The following is an 18,037-nucleotide window of genomic DNA, read 5'->3' on the forward strand; positions in this document are numbered from 1 at the left end:
CTTTGTTTTTTCTTGATAACTATTTCTTAGGTAAAGGATAGTTGTTTTGATTCCATTTTAAAATAATTCTTGACCTACTGATCCTTTCTTTTTTAAAATTTATTTTATTAAAGCTTTTTATTTGCAAAACATATGCATGGGTAATTTTTCAACATTGACCCTTGCAAGGCCTTCTGTTCCAAATTTTCCCCTTGTTCCCCCCACTCCCTCCCATAGATGGCAGGTAGTCCAATACATGTTAAATATATTAAAATATGTGTTAAATCCAATATATATATATATACATATTTATACAGTTATCTTGATGTATAATCAAACTACTGATCCTTTCTTAAAAATTTAAAAAAGATTTGTATAATCCCTCAATTTTCTCCTGTACCCTTCCCCCTACTCTCCCAGAGAGACATCCTGGGAATCCTAAATATTAATTTTTTTTCTAAAATATTTTCATTACTACTAAAATACTAAATATATTTTCATTATAATGAAAGATATGTTAAGATATGTATTTTTAATCATTGTAACTCATAACTCTCTTTGAAATTCAAATTAACATACAAATTATAAAATATCCTGCATGAGGCAGTTTTACTTAGCTCCATAAATTTCATAATTATCTCATTTGAATCTCGTTACTATATATAATATGTATTTGATAACTTAAAAGATATTTTTCATGAAACATTTGGGAGTTTTAGCATCTACTTTCATACTGCTGATTGGTCAGTATATTGATATTGTACTGGTGTTTAATTGTCAATGACTCAATTTTGTTCTTTTAATAAGAACTGTAGTTGTCTTTATCATCTTGTCTGAAGTTTATCTGTCAGTCTCTTTTTCTGTCTTTTCTTCAACCTGCCACTCATTTCTAACCCAACTTCCATATTTCTTCTTATCAACCCTTCCTCTTCTCCCAATAAGATTTAGTTGAAAGAACTGTAGAAATAGGAACAATGTGTTCAAATTTCAAAGTAGCAAACTTAGGTTTGAAATAAAGAAAAACTTCCTAAAAATTAGAGCTAGCCTCAAAGTGGAATAGGCTTCCTTCTCAGGGAATGTCTTCCTTCTTATTGGAGATTTCAGACAAAGATTGTCTGACTGCTTTTCTGGTGTGTTATGGATGCCTTGGATTATAATTTGGATTTGATGTTCTCTAAGATTTTTTGTAGCTTTGAATTCGGTGATTTTGAGTATTACTATTTATAACATTATGGATTCCTTAAAATATTAAAACTGAAATGTTGAGTCTAATTAAGGAAGGTGAATGATTAATGAACCAAGGCTGGGTTAATTTATATTTCTGTAATTGAAAATGTCTCTTCCACTGCTTTGGAAGTTTGCTATGTTGTTTATTAGACTTTTCTCTGTCAGCATTTAGTATATTAAACATGATGCTTAACAAAAGTATATTTTCCTATAATTTCTACCAAAAGCATATCGTGAGAAGTAGAACATGAAAAGAAATTATAGTTACTTGATGATTCACTAATTTTTTTTTCCTTGTCCTTAAAATCTTTGCTGGTTGCTATGAGTAGGAAATTCTCTTTACCATTGCATCTAGCCAAAAAACCTTTTTCTTTCTTTTTTTCTTTTCTTTCTTTTTTCTTTTTTTTCTCTTTTCTTTCTTTTTTCTTTTCTTTCTCTTCTTTTCTTTTCTTTTCTTTTCTTTTCTTTTCTTTTCTTTTCTTTTCTTTTCTTTTCTTTTCTTTTCTTTTCTTTTCTTTTCTTTTCTTTTCCTTCCTTCCTTCCTTCCTTCCTTCCTTCCTTCCTTCCTTCCTTCCTTCCTTCCTTCCTTCCTTCCTTCCTTCCTTCCTTCCTTCCTTCCTTCCTTCCTTCCTTCCTTCCTTCCTTCCTTCCTTCCTTCCTTCCTTCCTTCCTTCCTTCCTTCCTTCCTCCCTTCCTCCCTTCCTTCCTCCCTTCCTCCCTTCCTCCCTCCCTCCCTCCCTTCCTCCCTTCCTCCCTTCCTCCCTTCCTCCCTTCCTCCCTTCCTCCCTTCCTCCCTTCCTCCCTTCCTCCCTTTCTCCCTCCCTCCTTCCCTCCCTCCCTCCCTTCTTTTCTTTTCTTTTCTTTTCTTTTCTTTTCTTTTCTTTTCTTTTCTTTTCTTTTCTTTTCTTTTCTTTTCTTTTCTTTTTTCTTTTTGACACAAAGCTTAGCGCAATGAAAACTGGCATACAGTGTCTTATTCACCTTGAGTTAACAGTAGTTAACAAGAGTCCTAAGAGCATTAAAACACACCACAGAAATCCTTTGACTATCTTTTGGCTTGCCTTTATAATTAAGGGTTTTTACATTCATTTTGATGTCAATATCTTTAATTGAACCTATATATTAACTGTTCCTTGACGTATGTTGTCATATGAAATTTATTTTAATGGGGCACTCTTGACAATTATCTCTTGATCTTAATCTTTAGGAAAAGCAACAAATTAAGACATTATGTATTTAGAGGGTTTTTTCCTCTATAAATCCCCATAAACCCATTTATCTCCATAAATGTCTATTACTTGTGTTGAAGTTATTAATCAGTCTTTCTTGATATTTTGAATCTTGTTATTTGTTTACCAGAGTTTACAGATTTGGTGGGTTATTATTCATTACTAAAGCTTATTTTTTCTCCCCAACTTTGAAATTGGTTTAACTGTATCTTTATTCATGAGAGAGAAGCAGGTTAGTTCTAGTAGTATTGTGACCAGGTTAAACATGGAAAAGTTATGTATCTATTTGTTTTTATTTCTGCCTCTATGAATGTGTACTTGTTATGTTTATATCAGTATAAAACATCTAATCATAGTAAACAAATCTTTTTTACATATTATATGCAATGTTTAAAAGAGTTTGAAGGTTTAATATTGTTTGTACCTGTTAGATACCGTGACTATAAATATTTATTAACTACTGTTTCATTCTGGGGATTACAGAAACGTTATATTAAACATAAGGTCCATGAGTTTCAAGGACTTTTGGAAGACTTGACCATATGTTTTTCTTTCTTTTTTCTTTTTTTTTTTTTGTGCTAAAGTTGTGGCAGCCTTAAACTATATAAGGTATTTATTGCTTTTCTGTTTTTTTTTTTGATGTTTTTCAGTATTCATCCACAATGCATTACCTTTCGTAGGGTTTGGCTTTTTGGATAATGCAATTATGATTGTTGCAGTAAGTTCCTTTTTTTCCCCCCCACTTCTTATTTAGTAAAGGAATTAATATGATCTTAAAACATTTTCTTGTTTATTCATATATGAAGTCATAATTTATGTATTGCAATTTTGTATTGAATGTATTGAAATATATTATTTTGTTTATATTAACAACTGTTACCATAGTTAAATTTTAAGAAATGATTCAGAAGAAACTTTTCACAATGTAATCTGCAGCATTGATTATATCATCAATTTGGATTAATTAGGTTTATATTTTCAAATACTTTTTATGTTGTTCAAATTTATTTTGAATAGTGAAAAAAGTGCTACAAATGTGTATACACATATATAATTTGCACATATATACATACATATGTGTATATACATACAAATATACATATTTACCTGTGGTTTTCTGTTTTTTAGAGATATATACAGATAATTCCCATTTTATAAAGAGGTTTATATTTTTAAAAATGTACTTTTTCCTTAAAGCATTTTGAACTTACTTGACCTCATTTAATTTTCACAACAACTCTGAGATACTATACTTATTATCCCCATTTGGCAGATGGGGTACCAGAGACTCAAGGAAATTAAGTGACTTAACTTAGTCCTACAGCTAGTAAGTATTAGAGATAGTAGCTGAGCCCTGGTCTCTCCAGTGCTTCAGCCTAGAACTCTTTCCACCACAAAATACCATCTCTCAAAGTTAATAGGAAAGGAAAGTTGTCATTTTGGGATTGACTAGTGTATATGTAAAAAAAAAAAAAAAAATCAACAGAAATTAACTTGGTAATAGAGAATGACAAGAAATCTTATTCTTTAAAGCTGTTCTAAAGCTTTTGAGGAAGAAAGGATTAAATTAAATCTTTCAGTTCCCTAAGGTATAATGAAACATATAAATACATTAAATGGTACAGTTTAGTTGTTGTGTTTTATGCTTGTAATCCTCCTTATCTAAAGAGGTTAAAATAAAATATTTTATAATTGTGACTTCTTAGTGATAATAGTAACCCAAAGTAAAAATGGAAGGTTTACCAGGAAAAAAAAAAAAAAAAAAAAAAATATATATATATATATATATATATATATATATATATATATATATATATATATATATACACACGCATATATAGACAAACTAGAGATCCTGAAAGATTAGAGTAGGATACATGGACTATATCAATGGATTTGATCCCTAAAGTTTAATTTTTAAAAGTCTAGTCATTTGAAAATAATGCTTATTTGTTATTTAGTTGCTTCCATTTATATATTAGAACAGAATTTACTATGTAGTCTTGATTGCTTTTATATGTCTGAATATAACTTGTTATATTATGTAATTAATGCCCTATAGTATTAAAGTGTTTAATAGAACATATATAATTATGATATAATCATGATGAATAATTGATTACAGAGTTAACTTAATTCACACACACATACATATATATAGCATATCATATGGATTTATGCTTTTTTTGGTGGCAAATCACATTGTGGCTTTCTTATTTTATTTTAAATAAATTCCCTGAACATCCTATTGTCTGCTTAAATGTTTATTTAAAAAAATATGCTCTGAGGCCAAAGATAAAATTTTTGGAGGAATATTTAACATTTCAGATTATCTATTACATTGCTTCTAGAAATATGGGAATTACCTAGATTTATAAATTCTAGAAAAATACCTTAAATAATAGTACTTCACTGATTCAATTATGCTTACTTATTTAATACTGTGTTTAATTTGTCTCCAATTCTTATTTACATAATATTGTAGTGAAAAAGTAACAAAACACATTATTTTGTATAGGGCAAAGAAGAGGGTTGAACTAAATTGAAAGAAAATTCATCTCCTAATAGTATTACTAGCTAAAACTAATACAGAGTGTTCTGTATAATTTCTCCTCAAACCAATAAAGGAAAATCATTATTGAGGAATTTTTGCTTTATTTTATAATAAAAAAATCTTATAAATTCTTCTGTTTCCATAATACATTAATGGAAACAGAAGAATTTATAAGATTTTTTTATAATACATTAATACAAGGAACATTCATGTATTGAGTAATTCCCTTGGATTAAATGTATTATAAAAACACAATAATTTATAAGATTCACCTTTTCACTGGGGACACATGGTAGAATTCAGTCAGAAGTCTGTGAATCTCACTGAACTAAGATCTGGTCTGTATGGTGTAAAGCTTTGGCTTTTACAAAGATTTCCTCATATGGCACCCTATCCTATCTTTATATTCAACAGCCTGTTTCTTATGTCAGTTGTTACATATATTTAATATTGGTTCACATTTTGTACAACTTTATTAAAGTGGATATTAGTAAAATTTTGAAATACTTGAACATAATTTAAGTTGGGTTTAAATTATTTAGTTATATTTAAATTGTTCCAAAAATTATCTTTTGCTTTATCTGAGAATTTTCAATCTCTTTATTGTTATTTAGAAGACAAATAAGTTTCCTATATGAAACTGAGTTAGTAGCTACTTGAAAAACCATTTTTATTTAAAATCCCCTCCTCAGACTTCACTAATGTTATATATCTGTCCTTTCTTTGCTTTCAAAGAAGCAATATGTATTTTTTTATATTTCTGAATCTGTGAGTCATTTTTCTTTTGCATTAGTATTCAACTTTCTTTTCATTTCTAGCAGATTAAAATACTTAGCACTATTCCTTTTTATTTTTTTGCTTGTATTTTTTATTTTCAAAATTTATTTTTTAAAGAACTTACTTGCATTACCACTTTGGAATTTAAAATGCTTCACATCAGCTTGTTAGGTTCACATATACAGTAAGTATTAGATATTAAAATGGTAAAACAAAGATGTCTTACAGGAAAACAAAATAAAACTAATCAAACAAACTGAGGTTAAAAAATAATAATAATCTAAAATTTTTTTTCTTCAGTTGTGTGAAAAATTCCTGTCAGGTAACTCAATATTCCCTTATATCAGAGAGTATGATATTTTTCAGACACAGTAGAGTTTTCTGAACCCTTTTACCTTTTTCAGACAAGAGTGTGAAAGCCTGTCTTTGAGAGGTTAGTTAAGTGTAGCAATGTGGATTGGATTGGGAAATGTGAACTTGAGATTTACTTTCCAATTCTTACATAATCAATTCCAATTGAATAATTTAATATACTGCTACCCCAAATCGATCATTCATAAAATGGAGTCAGCAATATCTGAGCCCCTTTACTTTTTCAGAGGAATAATGGAATTTCTATAAAATACCTTTGAATTCTTTGAATTAAATATGTTATTAATAGAAGATTGTTGTCTTATGCTATAGAATTTTGACTCAAATATTGCTAATTCTCTTTGTAAATGAGTCATCTAACCTCAGATTGTCTGAAGCTTTACAAATGAATTATAAAATTAACATTAAAGAATAATTTTCGGGGCACTCTAATCATAAGGATCTCTAGGAAGGGAATGTCTTTTTATAGCCTTGTAATAGAAAGTAAGTTCATAAAAGAATTGCCATTCAATGTTAAAATTATAAGTTTTCCCTTAGTTCAAGGTTTTTCCAAAATGTCTTTGTAAAAGTATGCCTGATTTTATTTAATATTTATGATAGTATATATTTTTCTCCCCACAAAGAGCATTGTCTAACTTTAATTAAAATATCTTTTCTGAGGTCACCTCTGATATATGCTTTAAATAATATGAAAGTCTATGTTAGAAATGTTTGATATTAAAATTTTTTGGTGTCATCATTGTATAATTATGTAATGGTAGAATAATAAGATAGTCATCTTTTCAGCATAATATTTTATGGTTTTCTATGTTTTATTTTTAAATTTCATTTTAAAATATTAAAAACATCTTTTTCTCTCTTTTGCTTTTAGGGAACCCAAATAGAGTTGTCTATTGGACTTATTTTGGGGATTTCAACTATGGCAGGCAAGTAACATGAATGAAAAGGTCCTTATCTTACTGTTTGTGTATTGAAAGTTTTCTAAAATTCTTGTTGAGGAAGCTAATTTATTCTAATAGATTTTACTTTGAAGTGTTGTTTAAAATAGGAATTATTTTCTCTCACTTTGTATTATATAGCACCTTTTTCAGGAACTCAAAACATTTTGGTATATTTTACTCCTGGAAAATCTAATTACTCTCATTGAGACTCCCCTTATAGATCACACCTTTCTTTTTACTTCTCTCTCTTTTACGTTCTCTGCAACACATTTTTGGTTACAAAGCTTTTCATGTATATTTTTACATGTGAAACTCTATGAAATAGGTTGTGAAAATAGTGTTTTTCCATTCTGAGGCCCATCTGTTGAATAGCTCAAAATAACATGGCTAAGTGGTGGAAGCCTGATTTGAACTGAACTCTTCTGACTCCATGTCTGTAGTCTTTTTGCTATGTCACACTCAATTTACAATTAAGTAAAAAATTATATAGAGAAACAAAGTACCACAAAAGTGATTTCCTCCCCTCCCGTAACTTACTACCCCTTCTCCATTTTTTATGGTGAGACTTAGTTGCTGTATTTATTACATTGAAGACAGATGACGAAAATTCAATTCAATTCAACAGAATCACTTCCTACTGTGTGTGAGACTAACCTTACAGTTTTCAAAAGCTGGGTTTAAATCTTATCTCTGATACCGATTGTGTATCCTTGAGAAAGTCATTTGAATTTTCACACAACTCTTGAAAAATATGTTATGACTAAGTTGTCAACCTTCATTAGTGAAATTTCTACACTGGAACTTTTCTGTATATATTTGGACCAAAAAACCCCCCAAAAAACAAAAGGGACAAGATACTCTGGTAGGTAATTGGGATATAGAAATAAATGCAGCAAAACACTATTCTTAAAGTGATTACGATCTAATTTAGGGGGAAAATATTCAAATTTTGATTTGGGAGAACATGATCAGAGTAGAGAAGAGGTTTAGGCAGTATCCCTTTTTCACTGGAATCTGTGGGATTGAAAGAGTTGAGTGGGTGAAAGATTTTGAGTAAAGATGGAATTCAGTTTTGAACATTGTGAACTTGCCATGTTATAGGCTACCTAGAAGGCATTAGAAATACACCACTGGATTCTAGACAGAGGTGGAGGGCAGAATCCTTTCTGTGGAGGTGACAGAGTAGTAAAGGAAGTCACCAGATGAATGAGAAGTGAAGGGAAAGAATGCCTAGGGATAGAACTGCACAGTCTCAGAGTCCTGTGCTTCTTTAAGAGTGCTCTCAGATATCCTTGACAAATGATTCTTCAGCCTCTCAGAGACTGAAGACTGTAACATGCCTATTATTCTTGAGTTACTAAATATGTAATTGGGGGAGAAATAAGTATACAGATAACTTTGACATGGAGGAAGAATGTGATTAATGTAATGGAGAGAGTCATATAGTATACAATGAGAAATACTGATTGAGTTATTCATAGAGACTCACTGGAGGACTTCAAGTAGACTTTACATTATTGTACAATGGAAGAAGCTTTGCCTCTGAAATCAGAAGATCTAGGTTCAAATCCTGCCTCTGATGTTTGCTTCTTGAGTTATGTTAGTTGAGTTACTAACCTTCCTTGAGCCTCAGTTTATTCATTCATAAAAAGGTGGTTGAACTAGTATGATTTCTGAGAGGTCTTTCACTAGATCTAGGATATTTTGTATTCTATCATCTTCCAATCAATACCTGAGTCATTTTCAACTCTTCATGTTCCTGCCCCTTACATAAGCAGAAATATAAGGAATATTATAAGCCCACTAAGAGAAACCTCTTGAGTTCATACATCACACTTTTATATATCTGTACTTAGAAAGATTTTTTAAAAAAATACCAATACCAAAGTTCAGTTTGCTTTTCTATAACTTATATCCTTTTCTCCTACTTTTACCTCCTGGGATCAGGCAAAAACAACTCTAATTTCTTTTATGTGTAATTGATCTTTTGCTATTTAAAGACTGCCATCATGGCACATATCAATTTTCTCTTCTCCAGGCTCAATGTCCCTAATTTCTTCATCTGACACTTGTATAATGTGTTCTCCAGTTCTTGTTCCAGCCTACAATATCCTTCTTAATATATGACGGCCAGAAACAAAATAATACTTCACAAATGGGCTGATCAGGGAACTTCTCTTATTACAAGATCATAAGATCATAGATTTAGAAGAGAAAGGAACCTTAGGGTCATTTAGTACTACTTCTTTGTTTAACAGATAAGGAAGGGAGTGAGGGAGGCCAAGTAACTTGCCCAGGGCCATTCAAGCTATTAATTGGTTCTGGAAGGATTTGATTAACTCTAACTGACTCCAAGTCCAGCACTCTATTTACTGCACCATATGGCCTTTATGTAGTGATTTAAGACTTTCAAAGTGCTTTACATGAGATGACCAAAGAGATAATATAATACGCATAAAATAAGTGTTGCACCTATTTTCTTTTCTTTTTTTTGAGATGAGCTTGAAACTCAGAAATTTTTTTGTTTTGTTTTGTTTTGTTTTTTGCTGAGGCAACTGAGGTTAAGTGACTTGCCCAGGGTCACACAAGTAGGAAGTATTAAGTGTTGAGGCCGGATTTGAATTCAGTCCTCCTGATTTCAGGGTTGGTGTTCTATCTACTGTACCAGCTAGCTGCCATCAAACTCAGAAATGTTAAAGTGAGTTAAATAAGTATACTTTACCTCACAAGGCACACTTGTATTGCATTCAGAATGCTGATTTTTGCTTTTTGGCTGTATTGTCACACACTATCGGCTCCTTAAAATTGTGCTCTGATACCATTCTGGGTCTCTTATCTTTTTTATCTTTTTAAGACCATCTACCCCTCCTAAATCCTTTAAGTTGTTGGATTTTTTTTTTTTTAGCCCAGTATAGAGTTTCATTTATATCTATCCCATTTCTTCTCACTTAGTTTTGCCCGATCATTCTAACCTCTGATGTTTTTGGTTCCTGTTTGTTCTACCTCCCAATGTCCTGTCATCTGCAGATTTGACAAGTATGCTTTCTTTGTTTTTGTCAGTCATTTAGACACATCTTATATGGTTCATGATCAAGGAAATATCCCCTAGGATCTCCACTAGAGACCTCCCTCCAAGGGGACATCAGGTGCTAGAACAAAATAAAAAAATGCTAATTGTTAAAGGTAGAACACTATATCCTCCGTGAAATTGCTTTTGCTTTTTAATTTGTGGACCAATTTCTGTTTTGGTAAGAAAATTCTATTGCCATAAGTTCACATACTTTGGGAAATATATTAACTGAGAGCCTCTGAATTATGGTGTTTTTAGTAAGCATTTTCTAATTTTACTTTTCAAATAATCTTTCCTATCTTATAGCTGCTGCTTTGGGAAATCTTGTTTCAGATTTAGCTGGACTTGGGTAAGTTTTTTGTGTTTAAAACTTGAAATATTTGAAAAAATATAAAAGTTTTATTTTTAAGTGAAATTTTCAGAGCCAAAGCTTTATGAGGATGTAAAAACTTTATGATAAACACAATACCATTGTTGTCATTCACTTAATGCTTTAAGGCTTGCAAAATACTTTATACACATTCTCTTCTGATCCTCATAGCCACCATGTGAAGTACAGGTGCTGTAAAGGAGGCTGTCAAGGTTTTGGGGGTAAAGTGACTTACCTGTAGTCATACAGGTAACATGTCAGGGCAAAATTTAAAAAGTCATTTTCTTATTCCTTACAAGGCTTCGATGGGCTGCTAGTAAAGAGGTGCTTGCAGACTAGCACTTCAAGGAGTAAAAGCTAGGTGAGACCTTCAAGTCTATCATAAGTATCTTGTTCTAAGTCTTACAGATAATAAGTAAGTGGCAGAGTCAGGGTTTAAAACTAGTCCCTCCTGCTCAAATCCTTGTACTGTATACTAGGTTGGGATAAGATTCATCTTCGTTATCACATTGTGTAATAATATAATAGGCAATCCTAAAGTCCATCATTTAACTTACTCTATCCATTCCATTGATGCTTTCTGAAGTGTTGAGTAAAGTCAGCCAAATCAGGAGAGAATATTTTTGAGTTAATTTGATTCATTTATCTTTTATTAAATACTACTATATGCCAATCACTGTGAGGTGCTGGGGGAGAGACAAAAGTTTACATAATGATCTTATAATCTAGTAATATTTAATTCTTTTTCATATTTATAAAATTATCTTTGAATTAGAATACAGCATGGCATGGGTTTGATAAATCTTTTAGACTTCAGAATCTTTGTTTTTTTTCTGGTTCTTTTAGGCACTATCAAATCATGAGTGCTTCAGTTTTCTCTTAATGGTCTGTTATGTATCTTTAATGTCTTCTATATGCCACACACATATACAAAACTCTGCAAAACCTGTTTAAAATACCTTCATAATCAATGAATTTTTATGAAGATAAAAGAGTTGCTCATGTCAATTAATTATATTTGGTTTTGCAAAGTGAAAACAAGTTACAGGTATAATTTCAAAGTTCTAGTAGCGAATACTTTAAGGCCATTTTTAATGGCCTTAATTTAATACCATTTAATACCATAAAATTTCTTTCACTCATCTTCTATTTTATTGGGAAACTTGCCTTTTCTTTGCCTTTCTCTTTTTTATACTGCTGATTACTTCTCAAATGTTTAAAAATGTGTCTGAATCTTTTGAATCCCTAAAAACCTTCACTTGATCTTACCTTCCTCTAACCACCATCTTTTCTTTTCTTTTTTCACAGCCAACTTTTAGAAAAATCTGTGTTCTTTCTTTAAAAACAAATTCTTAGTCCTTGCAGTGTGGCTTCATTGTTCAATCGATTATCAAGCCAGGAAACAGACATATTTCATCTACTTGGTCTTTTCTTGTAGATGGTATGGCTCATCTCTGAATGATGACATAACTTTTCTGAGTGATGTAAAGTATTCTGTTGTTTATCATGAATAGTACAATGCCATCCATAAACAGGAGCATCCTGACCTCCAAAGGGCATCTCTCTTCAATCTGTACTCTGAATTGGATTTCTTCTATCATAGTATCAGACACTTTTGAAAAGGATGCATCTCTATTAATATGTCTTACCTGATCAATGAATCAAGAGCAATCATTTTATCAAGTACCTACTATTTACCCCGTACAACATATGAACCAATCCCTCCTTAAAAGGATCTTACACTATAAGAATGGTTGAACAGAGTTACATCTTTTAAGAGATTATGAACAATTGTGATGTATGGATGGGAGAAACCTTTTAAAACAGTATATGTCATAGTGCTTCTTTTTACCTAATCCAATGCTTTTTTCATAGTCAGCAAACAAGTGACTTTGTGAAATTGCAGAATTTTTAAATTGACTTAAGCTTCCCATGAAAGTAAAGGCTTATCTTTGCAATATTATTTTTCTGTTGACATTGCTATATAGCAAAACAAAACAAAACAAAAATCAGTCAATAAGTATTTATTAAGCATCCTTTTTGAACTTAGGTACTGTGCTAAGTGCTGAGGATACAAAAGACAAAAGTGAACCGTTCGGTCCTTGCCCTCAAGGAACTTATAGTCAAATGGAATACAACAGCCTCAAAAAAATCATATAGAGGGCACTGGAGGATAATGTGGTAGAGATGATTAGGCTACAACAAATAATCAATGAGGAATGTCTATGGATATTATTTTAAAAAACGTTACTAGAACATGATCTGGTTCAATCTATATCTCACACAATTCTCAAAAGGTATTTGGATATTTTTAAAGCGCAAATGTGATTAGTCTGCTCTGTAAGGAGATATGTGGGAATATCCTCAAAGAAAAAATACAGAGTTCTTTGCTTGACCCTTTAGAGTGAGGCTGTAGACTTTCTTTTCAAGGTTTCTGGATATTACTTTCCTTCATATTCTTTGTATTCCAACTAAACTGACCTCCTTGCTCTTCCTTGTATTCACATTCTGGCTATCATCATCCTGTATGTACTTTCTCATTACCTTCACATCATAGAATCATATTATTCCTTCAAAGCTCCGCTAAAGTGCTGGAAGAGTAAATTCCTTTTATTTATAGTGTTATTTTCCCCACTATAAATTCTTTGTAAATATTTTGTATTTTTCTTCAGTGTATAGTAAGTGCTGTTTCCTTCCAATAGATTATAAACTTTTTGAAAGAAGGAATTGGTACAAAGCAGGTTGTTCAGTCTTATTTTTTATTGGAAGAAAAATTGAATGATTTCCTCAAAAAATTAATCTTTATATCTAAAGACGTTACTTTATATCCTATTTAACTTTTTGTTTGTTTTTAAGTCTTGCAGGCTATGTTGAAGCTTTAGCTTCCAGGTTAGGCCTGTCAATTCCTGATCTCACACCCAAGCAAGTTGATATGTGGCAAACACGAGTTAGTGCGCACTTGGTAAGCATTTTTGTAAGCACTTGGTAAGATTTAATAACATTGGTATTTGGAACGTGATTCAAACCTTTGAGGAATTGCAGAAGACAGATTTGATTTTTAGCAGCATTTTACCTTTTTTGGAGGGGAAACTTAGTAATTGACTTAATGAATAAGAAAATTAATAATTTTATGTTCTTAATTTCTTTCATCTTTATTTTCTTCAAAGAATAATAAATATAGATTTTTATAATTTTTAGTTTTTGATGATATCTTTTGTTTTTAGATCACTTTCATTCTTAAATATGTTTTCCCTCGTTCCTTATAACAAAAAATAAAGGGAGAGACAAAGTACTTCAGCAAAATGCATATATATATGCACCAAATCTGATTATATATGCAGTGTTCAACACTCAAAACTCACATTGTCTGTGAAGAAGGAAGGGAGGTGCATTTTTTCCTTTCTTTTGCACCAGTGTTGGTTATCCTAATTATTCATTGTTTAGTTTCCTTTTTTATTCTTTCCATTTACATTGTTGTGATTGTAATACATTTTAAAAAATTAGATTTTAATAAAATTCAGTGAAGAAAGTATTAAGCTTAATTCCATACTGTGTGTAGGAAGTGAACCAAATGTGAAAATAAGAGAAATCAAGAATGAACTCAAAAGTTTATTATAGTCTTATCACAGGTATTAATTACCATGTTTAAAATTGATCACGATTTCTGAGCATAGTATTTTATGGGATAGAGGAGGGATATCATCACTTCACTTAAGCTGAAATTGTGCTTTTGGCTCCAGGCAGCATGTTTTAGGACTTGAGGGGAAAATGGGACTGAAAGAAGCTAGAAGATGGGTTCTATTAGAAAAACCACTAAGCCTGAATTTATAATATATTTCAATCACTTTTCTGATTACATGGGAAGTGAAGCAAACAAATCTCTTTCAGGAATAAAGTAACTAAAAGGAGTGATATTAAGTATTTTTTATTTTTTGTTCTCCTTTGTTTCCTTAGGGCAAAGCTGTCGGAGTGGCTATTGGTTGCATTTTAGGAATGTTTCCTTTATTGTTCTTTAGAGGAGAAGAAGAAGAAAAAAAACTGGAAGAAAAAAATTAACTGTTTTAGAATCTCTATAGAAAGATGTAAAATAATGTACCTCACCTATTAAGTATGCTGTCACAATATTTAGGATTAAGACAGTAACTATGTATAGATATGGGAACAAGCAATTAAGCATGTTTTATTAAAACACTAACTTATTGTGGCTTGGTGTTCTTAGTACATTTTTTTATAAAAAAGATAGCTTCTTAATTTCATAAAAATTGTTGAAATGCCTCTTCACTAGTGGCAATCAACATTTTCAGTTTTTTCCATTTTTATTTTTCACAGGCTATTTTTTTTTAGTCCTTGATATACTGTATAGATTTGGAATTTGCTTATTTGTTATTAATCATATATACTTGCATGAAAACATCCTCTTTTATTCATGATAGTTCCAAATCAGCTTTAGACTTTTCCCATATACAAAAACTATTGTTTATTTTGTTAAAGGTTTGTAATTCCATCATTGTTCTTGCTCCTAGTATCAGTTTTGGCTTGATTTGAGATAATGAATTTCCATTCATGCATAGTGTTTCTCTTTCCTTATTGACTCATTCAATCAGTGTGGAAATGAGTTTGTTTAACTATTGCTGGAGTTTTTTTTTAATTTTTTATTTTCTTTGCTTTGATCTTTTTGAGTCTTAAGAGCCAGAAGTTAATGAGCTTATCTTCTTCCCACTTACATAAAATACACCCCACATTATAAAATGCACTTTCTACTTCCTTTTTTCTTCTTCTATTTTTTGCCTTAAAACTCCCAATTGTGAATAATTATGTTCTGTTTTTGGCTCATAGAAAAGAAAAACATAATTTTTGGTATGTTTTATGGGGGAAATTATCACAGAATTAAGCATGGTATTCTATTTTTATAGTTAAGGGAATCAAAAGGGAGAGAAAATACAAATTGTATGTGAGAATTGAAAATTAAGGATACATGAATTCTACAGGCAAGAAAAAATTAGGAAAAGAAATTAGAATCTAAGAAGATTTGTGATACAGATAATGAAGTTCGGCAGAATTAGAGAAGTTCTTGTGCTCTCTTGAAGAAGAGGGTTTTTCAAAAATTTCATCTTTATCAGGAATATTTCCACTGCTGAAATATCTAAAATTCTCCTACTTGAGATCTCCACATGTGTACTTTTTTTATGGATAGACTTACTTTCAGAAAAAAAAAAAATATTCTGTGGGCAAAACTAGTCTTTGTGTGTGTGTGTGTTTTTTTTTTTTTTTTTAACTCTGTAGTCAAAACTTATGAGGAAACTTTTTTTTTGCCTTTTTTGTTATTCAAAATATGTTCTGAATAGAAGTTGCTCATTTCTATTTTTTGGTATCATTGAAATTTAATCATGAATCAAATGTAATTTTCTCAATCTTTATAGTTTTTCAATATAGGAACTATTAATTACATAATTACAAATGGATATAAGTTAAGCCAATTTTTTACCTTGTATGGTGTTTTAAAATGTTATTGGGAGAAGTATCAAATAGGGATTTTATTTTGACCATTCAAGGTTGTTATACTGCTGCATTGGGTTTTAAAAATTGTAGAATGACTGTAATATTTACAGTCATAATATGTTAAAGTTGTATTTGTAATTGGCATTTATTTACTTCTTAATAACCCATTTTTAAAAATGAAGAGTTAAACTATCACAAAAATTAGTTATAAATTCTCTCAACTACTTCCACATGTTCAGTGCCATTTTTAAATTGTAGATGAAGAGAAGAAAAGAAGCAGAAACAGTAACCTAAAAAATTATAGAATGCAAAAATAGGGAAATATGGAGAAAGTAAAATTTTTAGTTTGCAGAAATAATTTGACACTCTTCATTTACCATGGACAGAAGGATAGAACTTGAAGCCTTTCTAAAAATTGTGGTTTATATCATTTTTCCATTCAGGAACTATCAGACCAATGCAAAATTATGTTGATCTGTTTGATACATGAGTAGTATGATGTCTTATTTTAAATGAAAACTTATTTAAATAAATGTTTTAGATACTTTTGATGCTCTCGTATAACCAATCCCATTTATTTTCATACAAATAATTGTGTGGTGCTTACATTTTTTCAAACTTATCTCAAAATTCCTATTGTTGTCCAGAAAAAGTCTGTGTGATATTTTTTCCCCTCCTCAAACTAATGAAATCTTAATAAGAATCTGACCTTAACAAGAATTTTTTCCCCATAAGCTTGAATGCAACATTCACAATATAATTTATCATCTCATAATGTAAAGGAAATAAATTCCTAATTTGAGACTTCTAACAATTTGAATCATTCAAATAATGAATTCTTGTTAAAGTAAATGCAATGTCTGTGCCCTTACCAAAGGTTTTTGTTGCTCAAAATCATAATTCTAAGTATGATGCTTTATACAAGGTGGTTTGTTGGTTTGGCTTCCTAATATAATGTCTTCATATGAGTTTGTTTTCTTTTAATTCTTGGAGTCTTCTATTAAAAAATGAAGCCTTCATTTCTCATGCTAATTATTTATTAATGTTTGAACATTAAAATAATAATGGAGCCAAGAATAGTATTAACTGCTACAGCAGTATTCATTTAAGTCATAATATGTCCATGTATTGGTTTTTGTTTAACTTGTGAATGCATGTAAGTTGAATGTATTTTGTTGCTACTGTATGCTTAATTACAACAGCTGTTTTTTAAATGAGATAAATTGAACTAAAAATATTTTAAGAAGTTGAAAATGTAGTTTTGATTTTGAAATAGACACTATTAATTATCTCCAGGTAGTGAAAACCCTTAGATTTATAGAAAATTTAAGATAATATATGCTTCTTGCAGAAAGGTAACCATCTCTGTGGGAATCTGCATTTTGTGTTATGGCATCGGTAAAGAAAACAATCCTGCTCTGGGTACCTTGGTCTTTAATAGGAAAAAGTCAAAAATACAAAGGTACTTGAAAATGATCAGGGTCCCAACTCTGCCACTAAGGATTTTTGCTGCAAATCTTTCTAAATTGAACTCAGTTTCCCTTCTTAAGAATATAATGAATAGAATTTGACCTTTTAAAAAAATCCTTCAAATTTTCCTTTCAAAGCAACCCATTAGCATTATATTGTATTACAAGGAAGTGATGCTTTTTAAGGTTTATTGAAATTTGCAGGACTATTTGACCCTACAATAAATGTCCCTAGACAAATATATGTTTTTTGAGTTTTGTTTTCTGCTTTTTCTGATTTCTTGTTTCTTCTCTAACAATTAAATTGTAAATTATCATATGGATTTTAAAAAAATATCTGAACCTGTGATTTCATTTGTTAGAGAATGCCAGTGAGAAAATTCCCTTTACCAATGTACATTGTCAAATGTTCTGGAATTTGTAGTCTTTTTTCTTCTTCTTTTTTTTTTTTTTTTTTTTTTTTTCCTCTGAGGCTGGGGTTAAGTGACTTGCCCAGGGTCACACAGCTAGGAAGTGTTAAGTGTCTGAGACCACATTTGAACTCAGGTCT

General features: G+C 30.7%; 1 protein-coding gene across 2 annotated transcripts in view; it reads left to right on the forward strand.

Moving 5' to 3' along the window:
• The window catches only part of TMEM65 (transmembrane protein 65), a 48,691-nt gene extending 30,962 nt beyond the window's left edge, over positions 1–17,729 (forward strand). For both annotated transcript variants that reach the window (XM_074265976.1, XM_074265979.1), the window contains 5 exons: positions 3,086–3,153; positions 7,010–7,064; positions 10,456–10,498; positions 13,376–13,481; positions 14,474–17,729. In XM_074265976.1, the coding sequence (XP_074122077.1) occupies positions 3,086–3,153; positions 7,010–7,064; positions 10,456–10,498; positions 13,376–13,481; positions 14,474–14,575 (374 nt within the window). In that variant the 3' untranslated portion in view covers positions 14,576–17,729. The remainder of the gene's footprint in view (positions 1–3,085; positions 3,154–7,009; positions 7,065–10,455; positions 10,499–13,375; positions 13,482–14,473) is intronic.
• Positions 17,730–18,037: the final 308 nt, after the last annotated feature.

The sequence above is a fragment of the Sminthopsis crassicaudata genome, chromosome 1 (assembly GCF_048593235.1).
Source record: "Sminthopsis crassicaudata isolate SCR6 chromosome 1, ASM4859323v1, whole genome shotgun sequence".
Taxonomy (NCBI): Eukaryota; Metazoa; Chordata; class Mammalia; order Dasyuromorphia; family Dasyuridae; genus Sminthopsis; species Sminthopsis crassicaudata.